General features: G+C 43.0%; 2 protein-coding genes across 2 annotated transcripts; both read left to right on the top strand.

The window, feature by feature from the left end:
* The first annotated feature begins 6,770 nt into the window (after nt 1-6,770).
* LOC113580992 (hepatocyte cell adhesion molecule) lies at nt 6,771-12,158 on the top strand. The gene is made up of 7 exons (XM_027015865.2): nt 6,771-6,955; nt 8,463-8,804; nt 9,169-9,450; nt 9,883-9,976; nt 10,095-10,183; nt 10,449-10,519; nt 10,883-12,158. Exons 1-7 carry the CDS (start codon nt 6,868-6,870, stop codon nt 11,198-11,200), a joined length of 1,284 nt encoding a protein of 427 aa, XP_026871666.2. The 5' UTR covers nt 6,771-6,867; the 3' UTR covers nt 11,201-12,158.
* Nucleotides 12,159-12,979: 821 nt separating this feature from the next.
* On the top strand, nt 12,980-19,529 carry ccdc15 (coiled-coil domain containing 15). Its single transcript, XM_035527611.1, has 10 exons — nt 12,980-13,586; nt 13,765-13,914; nt 14,360-14,542; nt 14,620-14,736; nt 14,844-15,017; nt 15,284-15,397; nt 16,498-16,601; nt 17,262-17,444; nt 18,190-18,338; nt 18,989-19,529. Exons 1-10 carry the CDS (start codon nt 13,395-13,397, stop codon nt 19,093-19,095), a joined length of 1,473 nt encoding a protein of 490 aa, XP_035383504.1. The 5' UTR covers nt 12,980-13,394; the 3' UTR covers nt 19,096-19,529.

A 19,529-nucleotide genomic window follows, 5' to 3' on the forward strand; every position in this document is an offset into this window, starting at 1 on the left:
GTAGTCCCTTGTTAAAGTGTATGTGTTCTTCGTTTAATGTTAAGTGTAGAGTCATGTTTACTGTAAGTGTTATGTGTGAGTGCCACCTGTGTCGTAATGTTAATAAATGTCTTGCACCATCGAGGAAGTCTGTGCGTCCTGGCCTGTGCCCTGCGGCACTCGGGTCAGCTACGTTACATCACTGGACTAACGAATGTGTCATTTTGGAAATGGACTTTGAATAGAAACAAAAATAGAGATGCTAGAGAAATTTCAACTTCACAATAATATTCTCCAACCTCAGATTTCCCTTATTCTCTGTCCACTCTTTTAGAATTGCTGCTTCAATCCACATGATAAGGACTGCTTGCTTTCTGGTTTTCAAATGACAAGATCAGTCAGGGCTGTTTTTCAATACATTTTGACAGGCTTGACAAATTGAAATCAGAAAACAAGCATTTCCTTTTTTTTTATGGAGAAGACTGAGTGTGAATGAGGCAGTGAGTAAAAATGTGTAATTTTTGTGAAATTCATCAGAGCTATAGTTAAATAGTCAAGCCATTAAAGAGGTCATCACATTAAGGCAAAGTGTATGGAGAAGCCAGGTGAGCATCTGTCAGTCAGCTCATGACAACTGCTAGTGACGGTGACAATCTTTTAGGCAGGCATGAATCAATCTCTTAGGCAGGCGTGACCCAGGCTCCTGAATACATGGTCCCACTTTAAAAATGTATCACGTGGGACTTTTGGGGTTGTGGGCTGCCAGTGTTAAATCTACACGCTGCTATGGTGCCTCTTGCTGTTAGGTGGCAAAAACACACGATGGGCACGACAATGCACATCTTACTGGCAATTCACTTGAAAATCACGCTTGAATTATGTCTTTATTACTCACAGCCCATGAGCTTGTCACCTTCCCAAAGTTTTCTTTCTTAAATTGAGAAATCTTCCTCCTTCCTCAATATCTTCATCCGCGCTTCCCCTCAAAGTGTGTGGGCTTTGTTTTGTTTTGTTTTGTTTTGTTTTGTTTTGTTTTGTTTACAAGGCAGTACATGCTACAGTGCTCATCTATTACCAGTGAACACATCACAATTGACAGGAGAAAGCAGAAGTCGAGTCAGTCATTTTGTGCTCCCTTGTGCCTTAAACACATCTGCTCTTAAACCCATCTCACCTGGTTTTAACAGCAGCTGGCAGAAGGTACACAAGGCGTAGGTACAGTATGTGAGGGAATACTGTAAAACAGGTCACAATTTGCACAAGACACCAATGTGAATGTGACAGGGTACTCGTGGCCATGGTTATGAGGATGCTGTCTCAGGGATATAACGCCCCCCATCTCTATGGGCTTGTGCACTCTATTTCAGAAGCTAACTTTTTTCTTAAGACTACATAGCCCAACAGATTATAAGAGTCAAAAAATTCTTGTCGGCAGACAGCTTCAAAAATAGACAGTCGCAGCCGCAAAGGTCAAATCAAAGTAAAATAAAATGAAAATATGAGGAATGAACAAAACAGAAACACACACACAAACACGCACACACCGGCCTCATCTCTTTTCTTGTCGAGCTGAGCTTGGCGACTGAATGAGGGCCTTAAGTTGCATTGGAGTCTCTGAGCCCACTTGACGCCTACGCAGCTCCCACTCACACTGACACGTCCAGGGACTCGGGTGGGGGTGGGAGAGTTATGAAATATGCATTCCCCTCTGTTACCAATAGCAACACAGTCCACAGATCAGCCTCTGCTGCGCGTCCCGTCTCTCCTGCCCTTGGCTGCTCTTGCTTTCATCTCCACTTTGGCACAGGTATGTGCAGCTGTGGTGCACGTAACCTACTACTGAGACCCTGCTTAATTGACAGATGTACATGAAGGGCTGCTGACATTAATCTCCATTGCCTACGCTCACTTTTATGTGACAGGCTGCTAAAATGAGTGTATACAGTGAGAGCCAGAGTGGGCCATGCCTGTCTATACACCTCCCTGCATTTCTCTCTCATATGCAAGCTAACTTTCTTGGTCTATAGGAACCTATGGAGCCTCAAGAGGATGCCCCCCTTAGCTCTGCCTGTGTGTGTGGTGTTGCATTAGGTCAGTGTTGATGCAGTCTTTGTTAAGTGTTGAGAAGGTGTCAATGCACACTCCTCACAGCTCTTTCAGCCTGCTAACTTGTGTGCATCCCCTGTCTACTCCACCATATTGCCCTCACCAGCATCCTCACAGAATCTAACAGTTGGTAGTGCTTATGACACCTGAGCTCCTTTTGGCAGCTGACTTCTGTTTGTCAACACCACAGAGCCGATCCTGTTCCCATAGCAGTGAGGGCTGTCACAGGTCTCGTCAGTTCACCAAAGAGGGCAAACGTCGCTCTGGCCAAGTGGTGCAAAGTCTTAAGTCAAGCAGAGCCCCCATACCTGACAGAAGGTCCTGAATTTTGGTGAACCAGAACTCATGGTTGAGGTGGGTCTCTTTCGTCTCCCCATCTGGATGGCATCACCCGTAATTTTCCACCCCAGCTCAGCCCATTGCACTAAATCTAGAATGTCCTCAGGACAGTTAGGGGTAGGCATGCTTCAGCAAGAGAGTGGCTCACTATCCAAAACTGCAAGCCTCCTCACTTTCTGTTGGGTGCATCTCAGCAGGCTCTGGCATGGATGCAGGGCAGGTTCTTGTTTGGTAGAGCTGTATCCTTAGCACTGAGAGCTCACGCACATTGAGGAGGGCTTCCAACCCTTACAATCCTTCTTGCATCAAGCCCCATCACCACCAGGTTGCCACAGATGGACCCCTGAGCAAGGCTCTTAATCTTTAATTGCTGTATCGTAGTTGTATATAGTCATAACTGTAAATTGCTTTGGATAAAAGCATCAGTGAAGTGCTGTAAATGTAAATGTAAATCAACCCCAGTTGAAGCACAGTGGTCTCACTAATTGTAGCCTTATCAGACCAGCCATCGAACTGCACCACTAATTCAAGTCATAACAGCTAATGTCTGATTTTAATGTCTGTGGAGGAGGTTTGCCATCAACAGTGGTGGTACCTACCCCTTCTGAGGTTTCAGCATGGATTTCTGGACTCCCACAGGTTTCTGGCTAGGCGGTTGGTTGGCAAACCTTCATTGTCCTGTATGGGGCCTTGCAGGCTGGCACGTATCTCATCCACTGTTGCCATGCCGCTGTTGCCATGCCGCTGTGCGCCACTCTGCATGCGCCATGTGCCACACCTCTGGGCTAGCTCTTCCATGCTGCCACCAGCTTTTTCATGGTGCCATGCAGGTTGTTTCCAGTGTCTTCCTGTCTTTGTTTTTCATGATTTACATCACATTATCCTCTTGTGTGGTATACTATAACACTATATACTTATGATATACTATAACATAACTGAAGACCATCAACGGCTGCTAACAAAGATAACAAGCTAAGACTATCAGGGGGTTTTCAGCTTCATAGTCAAAAAGTACGTACAGGAAAGGTATTAGGCTAAACTTAGCTCATAAACTTTAGTAACTCATTTGTCAGGTTTATCATGTGTGCTGATGTGCCGTGTTTTAGTCCAGTGGTCTGTGGTCTTGGTCTAGGCAGGAATTTCTATGAGGTCGCCATATACAGGATTGCTCCATTTCGGGTAATGATTGGATCTTGTCTTAATAAAGAAAACACTCTTGATTTCAACAAGAAAGTGATTTTTGATAGTGGTACCTTCATTTGTACCCTGAACTAGCTCTCTATCCCACACATCCAGATCACTATATGTTTCTGTTACTTTAGTCAAGTTTTGCATTGAGTTGGTGGTCAACGTAAATGACACATAACTTCTCGTTTTAGTAGTCTGTCTATGTAAAGTGGTAGGCATCAGGTTTATTTAAAAAAACTAGACACTACATAAGCTATGATTACTCAGCTAAAATCATGGCAATAGCTAAAGTTAATGGAGCATTTCCAATTTGTGTGACTGTGAAATCAGAAATTCAAAGTAAAATGAAGATCAGTGAAGGACATCTGAAGGAAAGTATAGATATCCGAGAGAACAATAATCCAAGCGGATAGCTGCTCAGCACTACATTCATGTGTGCATCAGATATTCACAAATTACATGTTGATAACATCAAAAAAATTGCCTTAAAATTCATCTTTATCTGGTAAGGCTTTAAAAAAAATGGAAAATGCATTCTGGAAAATGTATTCTGGAAAATGCATTCTGGAAAATGTATTCTGGAAAATGTATTCTGTAACATAAGCCTGCCTCTTTGTCTTTCTGCTGTTCCCAGACCTTGCTTTCTGTTATGTAGATGTTACTGGCTGTGACTACAGTAGGTTAATCCACTGTAATGAATAACTCCTATGAAACCCACGGGGGCAGTCTTTTCCATAGAGGGTGTTCCCAGATCCAGGACCCAGGTAGAACATTCTCACCTTACCGCCTGTTTATATTTGAAACATTGAAAATTTGGGTCAGTGTATTGTTTCAGGTTTTTAAATGTATATTATAATGCTGGTCTTAGTAGTCCACATTACATAAATACCGTAAACAGATCAAACATGCCTAAATTAGATTAAACAGCATTTGCGCTTGGTTTTTCTTATGAGAGTTTCGTAATAGCCCCAAAACTAAATAAATAATTATTTTTTAACATTCTGGACAGCCTAGATATTCTCTATATATTCATGTAGAGATGGGTTGGTGTGAGACTGTAATTATATGGCAGATTGGAAAGGCCCAGAATTGTAGACTGTCAAAGATGAAACTAAAACTGCATTTCTGGGCATGTCAACATTTTTTTTTTTTTTTTTTTGGGGGGGGGGGGGGGGGGGGGGGGGGTTTACCAGTAATGAAAACTGAAATGTAATGTCTGTGGGGCACTATGTATAGTAGATAGGATAGCAAGTGATTTTGGCCTGGTGACGGCACTAGAGGGGCACTGAAATGGTACTTAAATGCTACACAGATTATATGTAAGAAACCAAATCAGCCTGCCAAACTTGAATACAAACTGAGCCATCTTGAGCCATCTGTTACAACCAGATGGTGGTAGAACAAAAAACGAAAAAGAGAAAGAAGAAGAAAGTGTTCAGTGTTTGGCCCCCGATGGGAGGCTTTGTAGAATATTCATGGTTGTGTTTTGTGGTCACATGTACTCTCACCTGTGCTTTTATTTTTTCACAAAATCATTTTAGAGGCCATTTAGTCACACTAAAACCAGAAGAGGGCAATATTGAACACACATCCACTTAAACCCACCATTCCAATAACATTAAACAATATACCTGGCTTCCAGGTATTGCAACCTTTAAGTGGAGGAGCTGGCATGGACATGCCTTGCCCCTTTTTTCCTAAACTGCATAAATAAATGAATATCATTTTTTTTTCTTGTGAATGTGTCTGTTCAGCTTCAATGAAACCAGGAACGGAAAGGGACAAGTCATTAACAAAATCATCACTTCACTCAACACCCTGATAGCTCTGTGCATGTAAAACTAGAAGAGCTTTTTCCAAGAACATCACAGGAAATATTGTGTAGGCAGAATGGTTGAATTTGACCACACTACAGGCCTGCTTGGCAAAAGTGGGTTTGATGACAGAAGATTTTCAAGAGGTGCAAAGTGAGGATGATTCAGTAACCCTAAAGCAAGCATTCCATTTTCAGTCCAAACAACATCTTTGAAACATTTTTAGTCACCAGTCTTGGCTAATGAAATAAAGCTTCACAAACGACGAACTATATTTGTACAAATCATCAGAATCTTGGTGTACCATTCCCATCTAACTGAGAACAATTGAATTCTTTTGGAAGTCCATCAACCTCGTTTGCATGACCAGGCTTTCATTCCAAATAAGATCTGCCAACAATACATTCTGTTATCCCATTTAGTCCATTTTACACCAACATAAGGGTGGGCATTGTCTTTAAAAACTGTTCTCAAATCAGTTTTTCAATTTACTTCAGAATGATGTACAGGTGGGGAGTCTGATCCTGGATCACAGCAAAAACATAGCAGCCCCATTTTGCATAGCTTGCCTCCCCTGCTGCTGAAGCTATGAATGATGGGATAGCAGCAGGTTTCAGAAACAGCTGCAAGTATACTCTACAGTAACCAAGGTTCAAGTATTGCTTTCGCCACCATTGTTTAGATAGACTGTTTAAAATGATGCGTGGGCAGGAAATGAGCGGGATGGTACCTGAAGACAAACACATTCCTGCTTACAGTATTCTTGGAATACCTGTCGTGATTTTAAGCTTAAAGAAGACAGGAGCCAAGAAGTGGTGTCATGCTTTTCTGGCTGTGGTTTTGTTTTGTTTATTTGGTTGGTTGTTTTTTGTTTTTGTGTTTTTAATAAATGGGGAGGTGATGCTTGTAATTTTGACTTTTTTTCCATTGGATCATTTTTCCATGCAATTCAATTAATTGAAAACCAAAGTTTGGTTATGAAGAGTTTATTAGTTTGTTAATATGAAAGTATCCTATCATGTGCCACATCACACATTTTGTCCCGGGTGACCACTCTTAGCCCCACACACAGAAACATGCAAAAAAAAATCATGCAGTGCATTGGTACACACACATCACGTCGTGCAGACTGTTTGACTTATGTGGTGTGTAAGACCAGACACACACACACACACACACACACACACACACACACACACACAACTACAATAACTCACATACTCGCTCTCTGTGTGTGTGTGTGTGTGTGTGTGTGTGTGTGTGTGTGTGTGTGTGTGTGTGTGTGTGTGTGTGTGTGTGTGTGTGTGTGTGTGTGTGTGTGTGTAATGCCTTGCCATAGCCCAGCCTCAGGAGGAACGGCAGTACTCTCACTTGGGGGGATGTGCTCAGAGTGGACAAATCATGTTGACTGTTTGGGCAGAGCACGAGCGCTAGAGCCACGATGAAGGCCGGGAGAAAGGCGTGCTCCAGGATGCTGACCGCTCCCACGCTACCGCTCTTCTGCTACCTCCTCTTCCTCTTCCCGTCAGGTAAGAGGAGCACAGCTCACTTTTTCCCCCGCCGCTATCAATTAAAGCTTACTGCTCTGCCAGGATTTATTCAGCATTTACATTGGGAATTGAGGCAGCAGGAGATCTTAGTGACTTGTTTTGGCAAAGTGTTACCCAAAGGAATATGAAAAGTCTGTGACAGAGTTGATGATTCCAAGGAGGTTTGCCAAATAAATGGTCAGCAAAATGATTTCTTTTTAGTCAGTTTAGTCAGAGTGGTAGTAACTGATTAGTAATAAAAATCTCCAGTTTAAGAATACAATATTGAAAATAAAAACAAAACAATGTAATCTCAAATTAATTAAAAAAATTTTATTGTCATTTGACCTTTTTATGGTTTCCAGACTAGAACAATCCATACAGAATAATCTCAACATCTAGAATACACTCAGCCCTTTGTTTTAAACCTTTCTAGGGTAGTTAGTGTAGTTGTTAGTGTTGATGCTGTCTCTGGCTGGTGTAAACAAGATTTTTCCCCAGAGGACAATAAAGCCCTGAGATGAGGAGATGCTGGGAGCCAAAAAGGAAATGGCTCTCGCGGTGCACTTCATATTCCCATTCATAGCCGCAGGAAGGTTCCCCCGGCGATGACCAGACCCCAGCTAGTCGCTGCACTGCGCCCGCTTCAGAAGCCGGTCTCGCTGGATTGTTGTCCCATGTTGTCACAGGCAGCAGCAGCGGAGGCCCCTGTGCGCTCCTGCCTCTCTGGCCGCCCCGACCCGCGCCTTGCTCTGAGGCCACCATTCATGGGCAGACCAAACAATCCCGCCTTTTGTATCCGTGCCCCAGATCGTCCACTCTTGCGCCAAGAGCCGTTGCCACAGAGACAGGCAGCCCCCACACTGGCTTTCTGCATTTCTCACTGCAGAATAAGGGAGGTGGTGCCACTCCACTACATTAAACCTCATTAAGGCATTTATGCCATTTAATGATCGCCAGCATTCCTCATTAGTCTCTAAGTCTCAGGCACTAACTTTACCAACTTAGCAAATACGAAAGAAAGTATTGAATTCATGTTACCCTGCTCTCTTTGACACCAGCCACTATTGCCAGGCTGTAGCATACTGATACATGTTTCCATTTCAGTTATATCGTAGCTCATTTGTGTTGGCTGAGCTCTGGCCGTTATTCGCTCCCCCCTCATGGTTCAATCTGGCGAGTGCCATTGTGGCTTAATAGGCATAGCAGTGTGACAGGGATCCAGCTGAGCACGTGTGGAGATGAGGAGAAACCTAGCCGGAGTCGGGAGCACGCTTATTAAAACAGACGGGTTAAGTGCCGCCTTCATGCGATGTGGGAGGCAGATGATGGGAGTGTATGAAAAAGGCCTGACTGTAAAAACACCCAGCTTCACTTCACATCATTAGCTCTGATTTCACAAGAAAATAACATGTGTGTATCATAGCCACTTAGTCCAAATCCCGAGCAAGTAACAATTCTGACAGTCAACAAATGAGCACTAAAATTGACCACCCCCGGTGCGTAGGGGGCATCGAAGGTGTGAACATCACCAGCATGGGGACTCTGGTCCGGGGAGCAGTGGGAGGGGAGGCGATGCTCTCCGTTCGTTACTCCAGCACCAGCTCAGACCCACCCGTCATCAAGTGGCAACTGAAAAGGGACAAGCCGGTCACCGTGGTCCAGTCCATTGGCACGGAGATCATCGGCAACTTGCGGACGGAGTACCGAGACCGCGTCCTGGTGTTCGAGAATGGCACACTCCTGCTCCACAACCTAAAGCTCTCCGACGAGGGAACGTACGAGGTGGAGATCTCCATCACTGATGACATCTTCACGGGAGAAGGCAACATCGACCTCACTGTAGATGGTATATGTCTTTCTATGAAAGGAAATGTATGCCAATCTACTCTACTGTGGTGAAAGACTCATGAACAAAGAGTTAAAGTAGTGCTTTGAGCCAAGACACAGATAGTAATTAACATGATGTAGAAGCCACCAATTAGCATGGTCTTAATTGCATAATGTGAATAGAAGGCTTAATGCTCTTGTTACCATACTAGTAGTATTTTTGGTCTATTTCTTTAGGATTATATGTAACTGTACAACTGTCACCCAGCATGATATCACAGGGATGTTGTGGTGTCTTCACTTATGTGCTCGGGTATAGAACTTAACCCCCATCAGCTGTCAGAGAATGTAACTAATGGTTCACTGGCGGATGTTCATCGTAGAGCCCATATCCAGGCTACGCGTGGCCATGGCCACAGCCACCGTCCTGGAGCTGACTGAGCACTTCACGCTGAACTGCTCCCACGATGCGGGCACCAAGGCCACCTATAGCTGGACAAAGGGAGGCAAGCCCCTGGCCAACGACACCCGCCTGATGCTGTCCCCCAACCAAAAGGTCCTAAGCATCGGGCGAGTGCTCATGGTGGATGACGACATCTATGCCTGCCAGGCGGAGAACTCCATCAGCAATATGAAGAGCCTGCCAGTCAAACTCACAGTTTACAGTGAGTGAGGAGCATCCGAGAAAAGCCAGACATATTCTGACAGGAAATTAGTCTAAAAGCAAAAGTAAAATACTTCACCCACTGACACATTTTCATCAGTTAAATCTCACACTTATCCCACTGAAGTCTAACATATCACTTATGATGTGACAAGTATATTATAATAATATAGTAATTAAAATAAATAATAGTATATACACGGATCTATTTATCAAATTCAACAAAGAATAACCTGAGGTTTTTTCATGCTTATTATAATCTATCATAATTTTCATTCACAAATCATCCACTATATTCACACATTTCAGCAAAAATGTATTTCGCCTCAAGTCAAATTAAAGTAAAAACACATCAGTTAAAGTATAAGCACCGTAAATATTTATTTCTTGAATGTAAATGAGGGCTGCTAAGATGCTTATCCTGTCTTTACAGAAAGAAGCTCTCTTTACATTATACTATCCACAGGGGGCATCTTTCTTTTAATAACCTTGGTAACAGTGTGTGCCTGCTGGAAGCCATCAAAAAGGTTGTAATTTTTTTGTTTGCTTTTTCTGCATGACTAGCATAAACTGCAACAATAAACTGTCTCCCTTTTCTCCCCCAAATATCTAATAATGTTATTCTCATCATGATCCCTATTGCAGGAAGAAAAGACAGAGGGAGAAAGCAAATATACTGACCCTCAGATCTGACCCTCAGAACCATGATATAATACATGAGGACAAGTCTGAAGGTAAAGCAGCTGAAGTTCATGCTAATGGAATGCATCTCTCAGGATAAATATGTTGACAATGAAACCTAGTGGGGATTAAGAGTTAGCTCAGTATCTTAATGCTAATATTAATGCCAGCATTTATTGTCTTTTAATAGAGCTAATTCTACTGGAGAAAAAACAAATATAGCATAAAATACTTGCATATTTTATCAGTACTGTATATACTATTGCCTATGTCACATCTCAAATGGATTTATAGATCTATTTTCATTTGCATATTTAGATGAAGCGGTTCCGATAATGACCGAGCATGAGTGCAGAAATCCAGTGTCACTTTACATCCTGAAAGAGGAGGTACCATAATATATCCATCATAAAATCAAGACTCCTGTTTAGCACACTTATGCCCAGAAATACCCATATGTAGCACTACCTCAGTGTGGCTCATAACTCATGATTCAGCCTGTGATTCAGCCAGCAGCACATATTAGTCAAAACTGTCCACATAGGATCCTAGATTTTACATTCATACATACTGCATAGGTGCTAATACATACTGGTCATGGGTCATTTTATATTTATATGTGATTGAAGTGATTGTTCACAGTGCAGTTGAGAAGTGCTAGGTGCCACGGGCAAAGAGAACCACATAAAATAGAACAGGCCTAGAAGACAGAATGTCTGTGGGAGTGAAAGTGTGCCTGTCTGCTCACCTAGGACCCTACCACCGATGAGCCGCCATCACTGTGCCAAACATGCACCTCTGAAGGCAGCAGCCCACCGAGCTACGGCAGCTCCTTGGCCCCTCCATCCCGTTCACCGGAGCCTCCTGCGCGCTCCTCGCGCCGCTACCCCCGCACCCCTACCAACTCTCCCCCTGCGTACCACCACCGGAGGCAGGGCCAGAGCCGGAGCCCACCCGCCCCCTCACCACCTCGCACCCGTGGCCCCGCCCACTCATCCCTTCCTCCTGCACCCTCCCCTCCGAGGCGGCAGCCCACCGAGGCAGTGCGCACCAACCTGCCCACAACCTGAGTAGCTGACGCTTCATCCGTTTGCACCAAGCCCATGTGCTGCTCAGAGAGAGAGAAAAGGCCTTTTTGTGTGCTTGCTTTTGTTTATGAGACAGAAATGTAAATATGTAAATATGCAAAATACCTGCTTCACAAGATTTTTTTCATGTATATGTCAGTATTTTTATTTCTTTTCAATGTTCATGTCCTTTCCTTTCATTGAAAAAAAATAGGATATATAAATACTTGCTGCAGTGTAGGTGATACAGCTTTTGTTTTGGTCTCAAATACTGTATTTGAAACCTTTCTATATATGTTTCATTACAGCAGAGGAATTTTTCAATGACAATATAATTTTCAGCCAATTTGAATTACATCAAGCAGAAATAGGCCCATATTTACCAATATTCACTTCATCTGTAGAGAAATGCAGAAAATGTTTTGAAAAATACAAAAAACAAATGTAGCTCTGCATCATTCAATAAGATGTTTTGAGAACAGATTTCTTTTGGGGGTCTTACCAATGCTGATGTGTATCATGTAGGTGAAAGGATGTATTTCATTCTATGTGCTGACTTTGATTTGATTTGTGAATGAACATTATTTATTCATGAGCCAGTTTTGTGTTTCGAAAATGGTTTAATTCGTTTTCTGCATAGTGACTGTGATTATAGGAAAGAATAGCTCTGAATAGGATCTTTTTATGTTCTTTAGGTTTATTCTCTTTTAACTGTGGGGGACAATATAGGATGAAAATACTACATGCACTGTTACTTGAGCACTTTCAAGGAAATTCAGGTTCCTTTTGCTCTAATATTGACAGTCACTGTCCTACGACAACTGAGTACCAGAATGTACTTTCGCCCTTTCCAGCTTTAATCCCTTGCAGTAAAAAAAAAAAGGCTGGTTGGTGTACAGTTTGCATAAATTGCAAAGGGCGGTGGTATATTGAAGCGGAAATAAATCACTGGGCTCTCCAACCGCACCGAGTGGTCGGCAGCGTTATTCATGGCAACACATCGAGCGTTATGTAACGCTGCCGGGTAAATGGAGTTCACGCCGTTCCGTCTCTGAAATAATGCGCCTGCTGAATCATAGGAAAGGAACAGTAGACGCTTTGTCGCGAGGCACTGCCGGTGAGAGCGAGCATTGTCCAGGGCTGCCTCCAGCCCTCGTGTTGATCCATGCACATGCATAACTGTACAAGCTGGAGAGGATAACAAATAGGTGGCTTATCACATCGGGATCATAGATAGATAGATAGATAGATAGATAGATAGATAGATAGATAGATAGATAGATTAGATAGGTAGATAGATAGATAGATAGATAGATAGATAGATAGATAGATAGATAGATAGATAGATAGATAGATAGATAGATAGATAGATAGATAGATAGATAGATAGACAGATAGACAGATAGATAGACAGATAGATAGATAGATAGACAGATAGTTTTTAGGCCTACACGGCATTCACGTCACCTAATGTACATGACAGTTTAGAGAATTTTAGGGGGAGAATAAATTACACACACACCCTTTATATATATATATATATATATATATATATATATATATATATATATATATATATATATATATATATATATACTGGTATATATATATAAAGTGAATATTGAATTACGCAGGAACTAATATATAGCAGGTAATGTTTTCCCTTAGGACAACAATTTGAGAAGGCGCGCTGCAAACTCCCTCTTTAAAGGACAACACAGAAGACGAATGAAATCTCACCTTTTCTACAGTCAGCCAATGGAATTGGGAGTAGGCGGGAACTTATGGTTGCGATGCTGATAGCGTCACTACAGTGTTTTAATTCAGTTAAGGTAGTAATGCTAGAATGGACATTTTTAAAATAACTTATTTCTGATGCCATATTTCAGGGGTTTATCAGTTACGCTTTGTCCTTTGCTGGGTATAGTATGCTAGCTAGCTAAATGGTTGGTGGAAGGAGGTACCAGAAGGGTAGTTAGTTAGCAAGTTAGTTAACCGCTAGATTGCTAGCCAGGGCTCTACGTAACGCTAGATAGCTCAGCTAGTTATCTGTTTGAAATTACTCAGGTCTGTTTTGTTGGCAGATGAATTTTAGAAAAATATTTAGCGTTAGCTAGCTCGCTGTCTGAAATTACTCGGGTCTGCTTAGTTGGCAGGTGAAAACTAGTTCGCCAGCAGAGCTAGGCAAATTTTGAAAATGCTTCAGTCAAGAAACGTTAAAAGGAACGAGAACAATCCAACGAGTCGAGTGAAAGATGGAGGGAAGACGTTAATTTCAAAAAATCGACTCAAGGCCAAAGAAAACAAGGTTTTGGCCGAGAGAAATCCGGCTGTGGTGGCAGTGGGCGCCTGGGTCGAGACGGGGGACGTGAACCAATTGCACCCCGCGGTAAGCCCCGGTAGATTGGATTAGTGTTGCACGCCTTTCTTAGAGCGACTCCTTCTGGCGTCTGACTTTGTTTACCACAATGCAAAATACACTCTGAGCACACTCTACGTATCAGTCACGTGAGGGAGTGTTTGGGACAGCCATGAGTTTTGCGTTTTCTTGTCCATGGCTGTGACAGGTCCGTGCTATGCTCACTGAGGAGTTGCATGAAGACAGCCGTCGGGAGAAAGAGGCGAGCCTGCGCCAGTTTCAGGACGCGGTACGCAGACGCGTATCGCACCAAGCCCGAATTCGAAAACAGCGGCAGCTGCAGAGGTCATACGAAATGGTAAATTCTAAATGGCATGTGGGAAAAACGTTGCAGTACTGACAAAGATTTTTAAAAGGTTCTGTGGCTCCATAAGAGCCTGCATGCTAAAAAAAAAAAAAAAAAAAAAAAGTTAAGCGTTAAATCCGATAATGTCACGTGTCCTTAAGCAAAGGGAGAATCATTTATAGTGTGTTTATGCATTAGCAAAGCAGATACACTACTGTGTGTTTACTAAACACTATAGCTAAAAATACTTGCTATGTGAATTCTCTCTGACGGTTTCTTTCCAAGGTTTCTGAACATGGTCTTTTTATTTATTCCAGAGCACTGAGGTTTGATTTTAATTTTATGGTAAAATGAAATTATTCATAATTCGCAGATCTTTTTGCTACAAATTAATTCGAACTTGACTTGAATGTTATGCGCATTGACTTTGTGTGACACTGTTGTGCTTTTTGTCTAGGCTGAGAAAGAGTGCAGGGCTGTCCAACAGACCAGCTGCGCAGCCCAGCGCCTCACACCTCGAAAGAGTCTGTTCCCTTCTTGGCTACAAGGGGAACTAGCCATCTGTGGCCCTGGTCCATGCTGGGTTGAGCCTCAAGATGTTGCCCCTAGCACTGATGACACTAATGAATATCCCTGTCAGGTAAGGGAGGCGCATTATGCTGCTTGTGTTCAGTTCAAGTGCAGTGGTGGGTTGTACATTTTGCTTTGGTTTCACAGTTTAGCAAAGTCATGAGGCAGGTGAGGCACCGCCTGGCTGGCCATCAGACGGTTCAAGATGGGGAGGATCTGTCAGGGCTTCCGGGAGGAAAATGGAAGGTATCCCCAGGAAGAGACGTGAGTATTTAATGCTTATCAGTGATAGGTCTACAAGATGTTTTTTTCCCCCCTCCACAGAGGTAAAGTAATGCAGCATTAACACTACTTCTGAATGTGTGTGGCAGAAATCTGTATCCTGTGTCAGGAGAGCAGAGGAGGACCAAGAAGAAGAAGAAGAGGAGGAGGAAATTGATGGCAGACTCCGAGGGGAGGAAGAGATTCCGTTAGCAGGGCAGCATGATCATCCACTTCATATGCAGAGCCACAGTAGCAAGAAAGTCACGTTTCAGAATGACCCGGTAGGAGAATTTGAGCCAGGTTGTTTTATAGAGTCATTTGCATCACTTGCCATTTTTCCAGTTATTATGAGTAGTGATGTACTGTATTCTTCAGTGGAAAAACACTAGGATTTTTCAGCTATCTCTTAAAGTGATACTTCACCAAAAAATACAAAAGATATTGGCAAAGAATGAAAGCCAAAGGAGAACAGACAACATGAGTGCTGGCATTTAGTGGTGGACCATCCCTCTGACCCAGCACTTTATTCTGCATCCATTTGGTTTAGGTGGGCACAGGGCTGCTAAGAGAGCCGCATCCAACATGCCTGCAAGGCAGAACCGACCACCAATCAGCTTGGGACCTGTGGCGAGGGGCGGACCAAGAGGAGCTAAAGCGACAGGTGGAGAGAATGTAGTGCATTTTTCACCTCAAAGGGAGCCATGCCGCTTGGTTCTCCCTGATTACTTTTGGTAGTTCATACAGGGCCATGGTAGTCAGCTACATGCTACATGCTCACCACTGACTTCTCATCAACAGGCTTCAACAGACTGTGATAAGTTGTTTTAACTTTCAAAGCGGTATTGCCATCTAATGGTGATTTATATCAGTGGCAGGTACCCCTTTTGCACCCCTGCGCATGCACACACACACATGCACACACACACACACACACACACACACACACCCTTGTGAGTTTTCACTGAAGCATTGCAAGAATGTTTCACTTGTAGTCACCATCCAGTTAGCTGGCTATGGCAGCATGTACATAGACAGCAATGTTTCACTAATAATGCCATAGCTTCTTCTTCAGAACACTGAGAAGTGTCAGGCTGCAATAGGCCAGACAGCATAGTGAAAATTATTTTTCACCGGTCAAATTTCTTGTCATTTTGTTAATATTTACATTTCAGATGTCTTCAAAACAGGGACGAATGGTAGCGAGTCCCTGCAGTCATACTAATTAGCGGTTCTGATTAGTACCACTCTGATAGCAATGTCTTATATATTGTCTTATAGTAACAAAGAATATCAAGAGTAGCTTGTATTTGAAAAGGTTGTTTTTTATTTTACTTTATTTTTGAGCCATTATTTTTGAGTTTTTTTACTACTCTATAGGGTTAGACAGTCCTGATTACATGCCAATTACATATACTTTAAAAAAAAAACAAAAAAAAAAAACTAAAAGCACTACCTTTCAGCCCTCATTTGCTGCCATATTTTATTTATGCTATGGGCATATAAAGCAGTGTTTATCAGCCCAGTCCTCTGGACTCACCAAGTGGTCCACATTTTCCTCTAGCCTAGCTGCCAGTACACCTGTAGCAGGGACTGAGTGTCCTTAATGGCTTGGTGCTGGTGTGTGTGGGGAGCTGAGATAGGGAAAAAATGTGGACAGTCTGCTGGGTCCCCAGGAATGGATTAAAGAGCACCAGTCTAAAGTATGTATGTTATAACACTGTAGAAGAGGCTCCAGTTTTAAAGCATTCTTCATTCATGCAGAAACAGTCTCAGTTCCTCATGTATCGGCGTCTTTTCATGGACATCGAGCGGGAGCAGGTGAAAGAGCAGCAGTGTCACAGGAAACACCTGAAGAGGATTGCTAGGTGGCCATCCTACACACACACACACACACACACACACACACACACACATACATACACATAGATACACACACACACACACCTGGGTTCTATTCACTAGGTCATTTTATGCTATATCTCCGATCCTGTACTTTTTGCACATTCAGATGGGCATGGTCAGAAACGCTGGTTCACTGGTGTCTCTGCGCCTCTGACTGTGACTGTTCATGCCATGCTGTCGCTATTTTCAACCCCTTTCCTCTTTATTTTCCCCCACTTCTGCCTTGCTTTGCATTGTTCATGTTGGTTAGCTTGAGAGGGAGAAATGATTCAGCATTTTCCATATGGCCATTTATGGAACTTTAATTTCCCCCCAAAAATGAGCTCAGAACAGAAAGGCCGAGAAAACACAACAGGTACAGAATTATGGTCAGATGTCAGTTTCTTGTATTCACTGCAAGGATCATACCTGGTAATTGGAATTTTAAAATTGTCAAATCCAATTGCATTGAGACAGATCTGCTGATGTACATAACTAATTCTAATTAGTCTTTTAATTGTTGTTTTGCTTCTGCTTCACTTAAAATGTAAACAGTAAAGTGAAAAATATTCGCCAAAAAACTAAAAGCTCTTTATTCAATGGGTGGCGGCTATCTGCCTTCTGCCGCGTTTTTCTGCCTCTAGCATTAAGGCAGAGAAGGAGCTGCTGAGGAGAGAGGAGGAGACGAGACTGGAGGATAAGAGGAGGAGGGATGCTGCCGAGAGGGAGCTCCTGATACTGCAGCGCCTCCGGCTGGAGGAAGAGGAGGAGGAGGGGCAAGGCGTGAAACGGAGGGCCAGGGCAGAGAAGGTCAAAGAGACTGCCAGGTGAAGGCGGAAGAGGAGTCGCATTCCAAAAAGGGCCAACCTGCCTGCCATAAACACACCCCCAGTTCAGCTCACGAAGAGTATAGCAATTTGAGTAACCGGCTGATGAAGCACTGCAGGTGTGCTAGAACAGGCAGGACACTAAGCAGTGCAGAGCTGTGATCCTCCAGCTATGCCCTTTGACACACATGAAGTTAAGGCATGTGCTGTATGTTCACAACTATAGACTCTTGATCAGGAATACATAGCCATCCACACCCTAGCCTTTATTAGGCCCACTTTATGTTGGATTATTACTGTTTCTGTTGCTGTGCATGCTGTGACAACCACCCTTAGCCCTGTTCATCACTGGTAAGTTTCTGGCTACATGACTACTGCTGGCTTCATATTACTGGGGGCAGATCATTCTCCATGGAACAGTGACTGCGTTTTTATACGTGTCTATCACTGCTGGCTTGAGAGTGGCATCCCATCAAAAAATCTAGTTAATGCTGCTCCTGTGGTCAGCAGTGAATCACGTGTGAAGTGCTGGAGGCTTGCACGATTGTACTGCAGCAGATGGCCTGTATTGAAAACCTGCTAGTTGCTTCTAATGAATTAAACTTTTTCATAAATTGAGTGGTGAATGTACAGCATGTCCACTATGCAATAATCAGTGCTTTCAGTGGTGGTCCATTTCATACATGCCAGCAGCACTGTGTTACATATGAGATGTGTAAAACGGGTGATGTCGGCCCCCTGGCAGGTATGTCGAGGCTATGCGGGTCCAGATGAAGGAGAGGTTGGAGAAGGAGGGGGTGGAGCTTCCCCCGCTCTGTTGCTGCGGTGATGGTTTCTGGGACTCGCACCCCGACACATGTGCCAATAACTGCCCCTTTTATCACAATCCAAAAGGTAGGCCCCACCCCACACCTTAGGTCCACTTACTAATGACTTATGTGTCGAACAGATATTTATGTTGATGATTAGTAACATGGCATTCATTAATTTACATGCCACTAAATGTGTTTTTAAACCTATCTAATATGTACATTCAATATTGCATAATGTATACTTGTCTCATTTGTTTTCGATTAACTATAAAATTTGCAAAGGAATTGCATGTGCAAAATTCAAGGTATTACTTCTAGTGCTTGCTAAACTTGATAAACATTGAAGATATCTTAATTCTCCATAGAAAGTCCCAAAGAATATGCTGATAATCCAATATGATTTTCATGTCCAAAAATTTAGTTGCTCCAATTACTTGTGTTTGTTAGCATGTGCCTAAATCCCCCTCTCACACTGCAAGTATGCCTTTCACAGCCAGCCTTTGAGACCTTACATAGAGTACATGTAACAATTAACATGTTTCACAAGACCTTTGTTAAGGTGTGCATGGTTGAAACAGGTGGCCTGGTTTAAATGAGGTTAAAGCCTCTTGACCCTGTATCAACCCCCCCCCCCCCCCCCCACTCCAGCATCTTGACCATGCAGAGGACACTGGCTGTTCATTATCAGTTTCTAAAGGTGCCTATTGATCTCTCTCTCTCCCCCCCCCGTAGGCTACACACAGGTCCTGTACTCTGTCCTGCTCAGCTGTGACCCATCTGAAGGTTGTGCCGGCCACAGGGGCCACACATGGAAAATCGCCCCCACGAGTACACTGTAGCCCTGGAAGCGACCTTACATTAACTCTAGGGTCAGACAATCTGTTTTTCTATTATTTTAATTAGGTTAACAACTTGCTGTATATCAGCTTCCCAGGCAACAACATCAGGGACATTTTGGGCACCAAGCATCACAAATACCTCAGCATTCGGGTCTTCGGGTTTGCAGAATTTGATGCATTATGTAGTCTTAAAATAGTTTTGTGTCAATTTATATCAAAACATTTTTTTGGTTAAGTGTTGATTGACATTTTTTAGTTTCTGCCTAGTAAGGTGTTGCGCTATTTGTTGGTATCATCGCAAAACTACCTTTAAATGCAGATTTGTTTTTGTACTCAGTACATTCAAATGAAATTTGATACAATGATGATTGTGCAAGTTTTGGTAGTAAACCGCCTGACGATTTAAAGGACTGAAATAAAAGTACTTTCTCTCA

The sequence above is a fragment of the Electrophorus electricus genome, chromosome 6 (genome assembly GCF_013358815.1).
Source record: "Electrophorus electricus isolate fEleEle1 chromosome 6, fEleEle1.pri, whole genome shotgun sequence".
NCBI lineage: Eukaryota > Metazoa > Chordata > Actinopteri > Gymnotiformes > Gymnotidae > Electrophorus > Electrophorus electricus.